Genomic DNA, 10,733 nt, shown 5'->3' with positions numbered 1-10,733 from the left:
TATGAAAATGGAAAAAAGGTTTAGCCTATGGATTATGAAAACAACAAAAATAAATGGGAAAATGGGAGAGGAGAAATGACTAGAGACAATGTTGTTTAACTCACTGACCATGACCCATGAGTTCTTCTTACCTTTGTTCAGTAGAAAAGTCTCCCTCTCTAAAGTTTAGAGGTTGACTCATAGACCAGTCACTCTTCATGGACACACAGCTGGGTACAGGGGAGGCTGGTCTCTCCTGCTTGATTGGGCTTCAACACAACAGAGACAAATATTACGTCTCTCATCTACTCTGAGCTCAGATGGGGAAACAAGAGTTTCATTCCAAAACGCTATATATCCATTTTCAGAAATGTTGGTAAATTAGCTTTTATTGTTTAAAGAAATGATTAAACCACTACAAGGCTTTATAAAGGCGTCTAAAGTGGGTAATTTCCACTTTAAAATGTCAGACTTGATTTTCCCTGAGGAAAAATGTATGAACCCCTCAAAATATCCCTTAATTATAATCCACCGAATAATACACATTTGCTATTGCTGCAGGATTATGTTCCAGCTGTGAGAAACAGGGTCAAATTAAGATATGGCATCTGTAAATGCATTCATCTTAAGGTAGCTAGGTGAGACAACCACGTATCACAGTCAAATATACAGGATACGAACATTACATTCCAGCTAAACAATGGTTTTAAATCACATCTCAAATCTACAATAGTTATATTGAAGGTACCCATTAGTAATCATTTCTGATGAAAAATCACAAATGTGATTTTCTTTTCTCCTATATAGCATTTTGTAATATAAATTCTTAAACAATATTGTCAGCTCACCTCTTAGCTTTGGTGTCATGTTCCCCAGAGAGACTCATTTTAGAGGCAGGGTCCCCCTCCTCTCTCTCCCCAGAGAGACTCATTTTAGACCACTGACCCCTAAACAGAGATCCAGCATGTTGGTTGTGGTGAACACAGTGACAACTAATTATTGAATGTACATTATTCTCTTTTACTCATGATCTCTTAGAAATAAAACAGTTTACTAACAGACACATCCAAACAGTCAGGTGATTTAAAGCAATTACTTTTTCTAGCCCAATGACTACTCCATCAGGCCTGAAAACTAGGCCAAAACATAGCCCCTGATAGGCCTACATCTTATTTCAGACAGCCTCCAGTAGCCTGGGCAAGATGTAGGCAAGATGTAAGCTGAATGATTTAGCAGCTTGCTTAGTTCAAATTGACAGACTAATTTATTTAACATGAATAGCAAGACGATGTTGAGGTAGGAAGTGCTTCTGTTGCCCAGTAGCCTGCTGGAATAGGCTACTGAGGATGGGGTCGTAATTTCAATCAATGAATCAAATATTAATAACATGGATATGAACTGAATAGGCCTATGCTTGTCAACAACAGCCAGGTTATTTTTATACCTGTAGCCTAATCTGGCTGACTGTTACCTTCAATCTAATGCATTCTAACATCTGATCAGCAATTGAGATAGAACCGTGACCATGGTGACACTTGATAACTTCCAATTGAATTAACTAAACACTGCCATTTATAGTTGCATAATAACACGAGGCTACAACAACATTTATTAAATCTGTTTGCCAGCTCCAGGTTGTCTACACAAGTGGCACACAATGATTTGCAACTAGACTATATACAAGGAGTACCAGTACTGAGTCAATGTGCAGGGGTACCAGGTAGTTGAGGTAATAACTAGACATATACAAGGAGTACCAGTACTGAGTCAATGTGCAGGGGTACCAGGTAGTTGAGGTAATAACTAGACTATATACAAGGAGTACCAGTACTGAGTCAATGTGCAGGGGTACCAGGTAGTTGCGGTAATAACTAGACTATATACAAGGAGTACCAGTACTGAGTCAATGTGCAGGGGTACCAGGTAGTTGAGGTAATAACTAGACTATATACAAGGAGTACCAGTACTGAGTCAATGTGCAGGGGTACCAGGTAGTTGAGGTAATAACTAGACTATATACAAGGAGTACCAGTACTGAGTCAATGTGCAGGGTACCAGGTAGTTGAGGTAATAACTAGACTATATACAAGGAGTACCAGTACTGAGTCAATGTGCAGGGGTACCAGGTAGTTGAGGTAATAACTAGACTATATACAAGGAGTACCAGTACTGAGTCAACGTGCAGGGGTACCAGGTAGTTGAGGTAATAACTAGACTATATACAAGGAGTACCAGTACTGAGTCAATGTGCAGGGGTACCAGGTAATTGAGGTAATATGTACATGTAGGTAGGGTTAAAAGTGACTAGGCAATCAGGATAGAGATTACATCTCCTCATCCAGGGAGTGCACACACTCACTGACAGACACACACACACTCACTGACAGACACACACGCACACACACAGGGAGGGAATGTTGTGTTGTTTAATATTGTTTCAGGACTATGAAAATGGAAAAAAGGTTTAGCCTATGGATTATGAAAACAACAAAAATAAATGGGAAAATGGGAGAGGAGAAATTACTAGAGACAATGTTGTTTAACTCACTGACCATGACCCATGAGTTCTTCTTACCTTTGTTCAGTAGAAAAGTCTCCCTCTCTAAAGTTTAGAGGTTGACTCATAGACCAGTCACTCTTCATGGACACACAGCTGGGTACAGGGGAGGCTGGTCTCTCCTGCTTGATTGGGCTTCAACACAACAGAGACAAATATTACGTCTCTCATCTACTCTGAGCTCAGATGGGGAAACAAGAGTTTCATTCCAAAACGCTATATATCCATTTTCAGAAATGTTGGTAAATTAGCTTTTATTGTTTAAAGAAATGATTAAACCACTACAAGGCTTTATAAAGGCGTCTAAAGTGGGTAATTTCCACTTTAAAATGTCAGACTTGATTTTCCCTGAGGAAAAATGTATGAACCCCTCAAAATATCCCTTAATTATAATCCACCGAATAATACACATTTGCTATTGCTGCAGGATTATGTTCCAGCTGTGAGAAACAGGGTCAAATTAAGATATGGCATCTGTAAATGCATTCATCTTAAGGTAGCTAGGTGAGACAACCACGTATCACAGTCAAATATACAGGATACGAACATTACATTCCAGCTAAACAATGGTTTTAAATCACATCTCAAATCTACAATAGTTATATTGAAGGTACCCATTAGTAATCATTTCTGATGAAAAATCACAAATGTGATTTTCTTTTCTCCTATATAGCATTTTGTAATATAAATTCTTTAACAATATTGTCAGCTCACCTCTTAGCTTTGGTGTCATGTTCCCCAGAGAGACTCATTTTAGAGGCAGGGTCCCCCTCCTCTCTCTCCCCAGAGAGACTCATTTTAGACCACTGACCCCTAAACAGAGATCCAGCATGTTGGTTGTGGTGAACACAGTGACAACTAATTATTGAATGTACATTATTCTCTTTTACTCATGATCTCTTAGAAATAAAACAGTTTACTAACAGACACATCCAAACAGTCAGGTGATTTAAAGCAATTACTTTTTCTAGCCCAATGACTACTCCATCAGGCCTGAAAACTAGGCCAAAACATAGCCCCTGATAGGCCTACATCTTATTTCAGACAGCCTCCAGTAGCCTGGGCAAGATGTAGGCAAGATGTAAGCTGAATGATTTAGCAGCTTGCTTAGTTCAAATTGACAGATTAATTTATTTAACATGAATAGCAAGACGATGTTGAGGTAGGAAGTGCTTCTGTTGCCCAGTAGTCTGCTGAAATAGGCTACTGAGAATGGGGTCATAATTTCAATCAATGAATCAAATATTAATAAATTGGATATGAACTAAATAGGCATATGCTTGTCAACAACAGCCAGGTAATTTGTTTTAGCTCTCTCTCTCTCTCTCTCTCTCTCTCTCTCTCTCTCTCTCTCTCTCTCTCTCTCTCTCTCTCTCTCTCTCTCTCTCTCTCTCTCTCTCTCTCTCTCTCTCTCTCTCTCTCTCTCTCTCTCTCTCTCTCTCTCTCTCTCTCTCTCTCTCTCTCTCTCTCTCTCTCTCTCTCTCTCTCTCTCTCTCTCTCTCTCTCTCTCTCTCTCTCTCTCTCTCTAAATAAAAAAAGGAAATAGTAACACAATGAAATAACAATAATGAGGCTATAAGGAGTACCAGTACTGAGTCAATGTGCAGGGGTACCAGGTAGTTGAGGTAATAACTAGACTATATATAAGGAGTACCAGTACTGAGTCAATGTCCAGGGTACCAGGTAGTTGAGGTAATAACTAGACTATATACAAGGAGTACCAGTACTGAGTCAATGTGCAGGGGTACCAGGTAGTTGAGGTAATAACTAGACTATATACAAGGAGTACCAGTACTGAGTCAATGTGCAGGGGTACCAGGTAGTTGAGGTAATAACTAGACTATATACAAGGAGTACCAGTACTGAGTCAATGTGCAGGGGTATCAGGTAGTTGAGGTAATAACTAGACTATATACAAGGAGTACCAGTACTGAGTCAATGTGCAGGGGTACCAGGTAGTTGAGGTAATAACTAGACTATATACAAGGAGAACCAGTACTGAGTCAATGTGCAGGGGTACCAGGTAGTTGAGGTAATAACTAGACTATATACAAGGAGTACCAGTACTGAGTCAATGTGCAGGGGTACCAGGTAGTTGAGATAATAACTAGACTATATACAAGGAGTACCAGTACTGAGTCAATGTGCAGGGGTACCAGGTAGTTGAGGTAATAACTAGACTATATACAAGGAGTACCAGTACTGAGTCAATGTGCAGGGGTACCAGGTAGTTGAGGTAATAACTAGACTATATACAAGGAGTACCAGTACTGAGTCAATGTGCAGGGGTACCAGGTAGTTGAGGTAATAACTAGACTATATACAAGGAGTACCAGTACTGAGTCAATGTGCAGGGGTACCAGGTAGTTGAGGTAATAACTAGACTATATACAAGGAGAACCAGTACTGAGTCAATGTGCAGGGGTACCAGGTAGTTGAGGTAATAACTAGACTATATACAAGGAGTACCAGTACTGAGTCAATGTGCAGGGGTACCAGGTAGTTGAGGTAATAACTAGACTATATACAAGGAGTACCAGTACTGAGTCAATGTCCAGGGGTACCAGGTAGTTGAGGTAATAACTAGACTATATACAAGGAGTACCAGTACTGAGTCAATGTGCAGGGGTACCAGGTAGTTGAGGTAATATGTACATGTATGTAGGGTTAAAAGTGACTAGGCAATCAGGATAGAGATTACATCTCCTCATCCAGGGAGTGCACACACTCACTGACAGACACACACACACTCACTGACAGACACACACGCACACACACAGGGAGGGAATGTTGTGTTAGTTTAATATTGTTTCAGGACTATGAAAATGGAAAAAAATGATTAGCCTATGGATTATGAAAACAACAAAAATAAATGGGAAAATGGGAGAGGAGAAATGACTAGAGACAGTGTTGTTTAACTCACTGACCATGACCCATGAGTTCTTCTTACCTTTGTTCAGTAGAAAAGTCTCCCTCTCTAAACACTATAGAACAATCCATAGACCAGTCACTCTTCATGGACACACAGCTGGGTACAGGGGAGGCTGGTCTCTCCTGCTTGATTGGACTTCAACACAACAGAGACAAACATTACAGCTCTCATCTACTCTGAGCTCAGATGGGGAAACAAGAGTTTCATTCCAAAACGCTATATATCCATTTTCAGAAATGTTGGTCAATTAGCTTTTATTGTTTAAAGAAATTATTAAACCACTACAAGGCTTTATAAAGGCGTCTAAAATGTGTAATTTCCACTTACAAATGTCAGACTTTATTTTCCCTGATGAAAAATGTATGAACCCCTACAGAACACATCGCTTAATTATAATCCACATAAAAATGCACATTTGCTATTGCTGCAGGATTATGTTCCTGCTGTGAGAAACTGGGTCAAATTAAGATATGGCATCTGTAAATGCATTCATCTTAAGGTAGCTAGGTGAGACAACCACGTATCACAGTCAAATATACAGGATACGAACATTACATTCCAGCTAAACAATGGTTTTAAATCACATCTAAAATCTACAATAGTTATATTGAAGGTACCCATTAGTAATCATTTCTGATGAAAAATCACAAATGTGATTTTCTTTTCTCCTATATAGCATTTTGTAATATAAATTCTTGAACAATATTTTCAGCTCACCTCTTAGTTTTGGTGTCATGTTCCCCAGAGAGACTCATTTTAGAGGCAGGGCCCCCCTCCTCTCTCTCCCCAGAGAGACTCATTTTAGAGGCAGGGCCCCCCTCCTCTCTCTCCCCAGAGAGACTCATTTTAGAGGCAGGGCCCCCCTCCTCTCTCTCCCCAGAGAGACTCATTTTAGACCACTGACCCCTAAACAGAGATGCAGCATGTTGGTTGTGGTGAACACAGTGACAACTCATTCTAGAATGTCCATTGTTCTCTTTTACTCATGATCTCTTAGAAATAAAACATTTACTAACAGACATATCCAAACAGTGAGGTTATTTAATGCAATTACTTTTTCGAGGCCAATGATTCCTCAAAACCCGCCCACAAGGCCTGAAAACTAGCCCAAAATATTTTTCCCTGATAGGCCTACATCTTATTTCAGACAGCCTCCAGTAGCCTGGGCAAGATGTAGGCAAGATGTAATCTGAATGATTTAGCAGCTTGCTTAGTTCAAATTGACAGATTAATGTATTTAACATCAATAGCAAGGCGATTTTGAGGTAGGAAGTGCTTCTGTTGCCCAGTAGCCTGCTGGAATAGGCTACTGAGGATGGGGTCGTAATTTCAATCACTGAATCAAATATTAATAATATGGATATGAACTGAATAGGTCCATGCTTGTCAACAACAGCCAGGTTATTATTATACCTGTAGCCTAATCTGGCTGACTGTTACCTTCAATCTAATGCATTCTAACATCTGATCAGCAATTGCGATAGAACTGTGACCATGGTGACACTTGATAACTTCCAAATGAATTAACTAAACACGGCCATTATTAATTGCATAATAACACGAGGCTACAACAACAATAAACTGAAGTTAAAGGCTATTTATTACATCTGTTTGCCAGCTCCAGGTTGGCTACACAAGTGGCACAAAATAATTTGCAACGACTCCAGTCATTTCAACATATTTATAGTATAAAATGGCAGGCTACAGTTGCCTGGACAGGCATAACAATGAATAGGCTACTTGATGGCCAACAGATCTATCATTCTCCACATTTAATGTCTGTTTCATTGTGGAGTTTTTCTCATAACAGAAGCACCTGATGGAGTTCCATAACTTATTTTTTCAAAATTTACACTCGAGAAACCCAAGAACTGAGCATGTGTAAAAACCTTCGCATGATATGGTTTTCCATAAGCAAAGTCGACATTAGAATGCAGTTTAAACCAACTCCGACAGAATGTATCTAACGTGCTCTAGAGCGCCTAAAGTAGTTTTCCTGTGATTTGTCACCTTATTTCTTGATGCGCATCAGTTCTACAGCGTTAATATGTTTTATGGAATAAGGGTTGTAAAATAGGTGTCTCCTTAATGACAATCTAAATAACATGTATAATAGTCTACCTTATATCTCATTCCAGGTATTCATTCTCTTACTCTGTCCTTTAGAATAGATTATTGTTCAGATTATTGTTCAGAAATACTTACTTTATTATTCAGTTCTCTCCATATAGTGTTTTCTGCTCTGTCATCTCCAAAATGGACAGCTCAGCCGCAGCTCAGTCCCTAAAATGGATCCTGTACAAAAGAACAACTTTCTGTTTCACTCACAATGAAGGCTTTTCCACGTTCTGTTTCATCTCAGCCGTCTCCACCCCTGAAAATAAATTTTTATTGGTATTTCCACTAGATGGCAGTAAACACCTGCTGTAACTAGACTACGACTATGTGTTCGGTTTCATACATGCAGTTTCCCAGAGGAGGAGTGCTGATCTAGGATCAGGTCCCCCCTGTCCATCTAATCTGTTTCATTATGATCTAAAAGGCTAAACTGATCCCAGATCAGTACTCCTACTCTTTATGAATACTGTCACAGGTGACTCCTCAAGATGAGGCTCATGATTTATAAGTTATATTCTTTAAGAGTCAATTAATATCATTAATTGAACTGCTTTGCCATGAACAGATCTGTGACATCTTAACTTAAAGGAACTATACAGACTTTATGGTCATTTAAATGGGGTTGAACATTAATCCCATCAGATTGTGTAAAGGATTTTATGAGTTCTGAAAAATACTGACTTGGAAGCATCTCTCTGATCTCACCCTGCTGAAACACACCCAAGTAAAGACCACATAGCTACAGTTATATGCTTTTCTGTTTTTACCCACTTTTACAGCCAATGTGTGCACTGGCATCCATATGAATCAGTGGAAAATACAGACTAGTTAGCCATCTCCCAATAGATGGACCCCACGCAGAACTTTCAGCTATGCAGCATCTTCAGTAAGCGAGTATTCCAGACACTCTCTTCTTATGAACCAGTTGCTATTAAATGAAGGTTTTTTGGACAGAAAACCTGCGGCTACGGTAGGATTCTAGGCTAATCTGGGCTGGCACCTCTGTTCCAAGATAGTCAGGAACAGTCGGAGGTGGAGGGGGCTGTGGAGCCATTATCCTGGCGGTGCTTGTGGAAGGGTGGGTAGGCTCTGCACACGGAGCTAACTGGAGCTCGGCAGCATCATCACTGTTGGGCTTGCCGGCGGCCTCGCTGGTTTGATGATGCTGCTGCTGCTCATCACTCTCCTTTGGCTTTGTTTGGCTACTTTTTGTACCATTGTCTGAAGAAGCCTATTGTGGTGAAACGTCAGGAGTACATTTTTTTTTTTAACGTTTAAATGAGCCACATGGATGCTAACTGGGGACTCAGCTAAAACTAGACAAATACACCTTTTAATTTTTGTATTTTGGGGACCAAATACATGTATACCTACAGTGGACAATTCCCAGCAAAAGCATGGAGTTCCAACTCTCTATTGGAGAATAGAGGGAGTATTCCCCTTGGAGAATCCAGAGTGGCTCACCGAAGAAAAACATATTGGAGAATAACAACAATCTCAATCTGAAGCTATAAAGAAAAAAGGGGAATTCCTCTGAAAATCAGGAACACCATTCTTCCTCCTGCCCCACCTATTGTCCCTGTATGAATATTAGTTGGCATCTAATTGAAGAACATACTGCTTTATAGATCCCAGCCTGACAAACAATTGTTTGGGCCTTACTTTGAGCACTTTGCACTGTGTCTCCATTGAGTCTCCATGTGTCAAGCAGTACAGAGAAACGCCCTCTATATGACAGCAGAGGCCTGCTCTTGGATCTACCCTGTCTAACCACCAGTTTAGTGACCTTATTCCATCAATATGTCCATACTACTTCACAACCGATTTGAGGTGTTGACCAGCAATGTCCCATTGGGCTCAACCAAGCCGAGAGTGAGGTTCTAGAAAGAGGACTGACTTTCATACCAACTCCTAAACAGGTGGACTGCGGGGAGCTCCGGAGGGATCTACACTTCTATCATAGAAGATTGAAGTTATTAGATCATTTTGATTATGAAACAGATTTTCCTCATATACTATTTCCAAACCCCTCACATTGGTAACCTCAGTTGGAGTCAGTGTCAGAAACTATACAGACTGTTATACGTAGGGATGTGGCTTCCTTTTCACAATTCAGAACCAGACCTGTATATCAGCTTAACCTTACACATCTTTCAAAAAATCAAGCTCTAGAAACATTGAACATCAGAATATAGTGATTAAACCAGCAGATAAGGGGGCTCAGATTGTTGTAATGGATAAAGTGAATATCTTCTTGAAGCCAATAGACAATAGGATAATGGTAAACACTATGTTCCATTGTCCCACTCAACACAACCTGAAAACACAAAGATTAATCCAGGAGATAGTGAGTAAACTATATGAGGATAAGTACATTACAGATAAACAGATGGTCTATCTTTTTGGCGCAGATTCTCCAAGGCCTAGGCAGTTATACTTACTGCCTAAAATACATATCTCCTGAGACGTTGGCGGTTCCCTGCGGCTGACCAATAGTAAGTGATTGTGTCTCAGAATCTTCCTGTATTGCTGATTATATTGACTTTTATATCAACCCTCTATCCCAGAAACACCCCAGGTATGTTAAGGATAGTTATGAATGCAGGGTTTATTACTATTGTATTACTCTTTATATTAACTTAGCTACTGACTTGTTCTATTGTTGTTGTCAAGAGGTTAACCTGCTAGTCAGCATTTCATTGCACTGTTAACTCCATGTATATGACAAATAAACCAACTTGAACTTAGAAGGGAAGGGGGAGGGCAGCCAGAAAGGGAGGGGAAAAGATGGCCAGCTAAATTACAGTATGTGTCCTCAAATGTTATGTCATCTAAACATCTCACATTAGCTGGAAGAACTGACAAATGAAATGAATCATAGAGGTCTTATAACTTATTCCATTCTACAGGTCCATTGTTTTGTCTCATGTCTCTTTATATTGAGTTCCTCTTCGGGGCCCAAATACTCCACACTGCTGACTGTAAGAGTGGCGTTGAGCGACCCCCCAAACCCCCCCAACATGCCTGTCCCATCTGAGGAGCCCTGCAAGGGGGAACCGGGCTCTGGAGAGAGACACCCACTGGACAACGCCACATCTGCAGGGAGAACATAAAAGAGACAACATACATGGCTTAGTTTTACAACCA

At 40.1% G+C, this 10,733-nt stretch overlaps 1 protein-coding gene and 1 long non-coding RNA gene across 2 annotated transcripts in view; both read right to left on the bottom strand.

Annotated features, from left to right (window-relative positions):
• Positions 1-3,302: 3,302 nt before the first annotated feature.
• Positions 3,303-7,747, bottom strand: LOC311142704. The gene is made up of 4 exons (XR_014614367.1): positions 7,674-7,747; positions 6,186-6,374; positions 5,487-5,603; positions 3,303-3,349 (listed from the first exon to the last, which is right to left on the bottom strand). It is a non-coding gene; the product is annotated as an uncharacterized lncRNA (long non-coding RNA).
• Positions 7,748-9,798: 2,051 nt separating this feature from the next.
• LOC311142118 (phosphatase and actin regulator 3-like) overlaps positions 9,799-10,733 on the bottom strand; it is a 47,649-nt gene continuing 46,714 nt past the window's right edge. The window contains exon 3 of the mRNA XM_084177707.1: positions 9,799-10,682. Coding sequence (XP_084033833.1) covers positions 10,480-10,682 — 203 coding nt within the window. The 3' untranslated portion in view covers positions 9,799-10,479. The remainder of the gene's footprint in view (positions 10,683-10,733) is intronic.

This window comes from Coregonus lavaretus (genome assembly GCF_964263955.1).
Source record: "Coregonus lavaretus genome assembly, chromosome: 2".
Taxonomy (NCBI): Eukaryota; Metazoa; Chordata; class Actinopteri; order Salmoniformes; family Salmonidae; genus Coregonus; species Coregonus lavaretus.
This window is presented reverse-complemented; position numbering and strand designations above follow the sequence as displayed.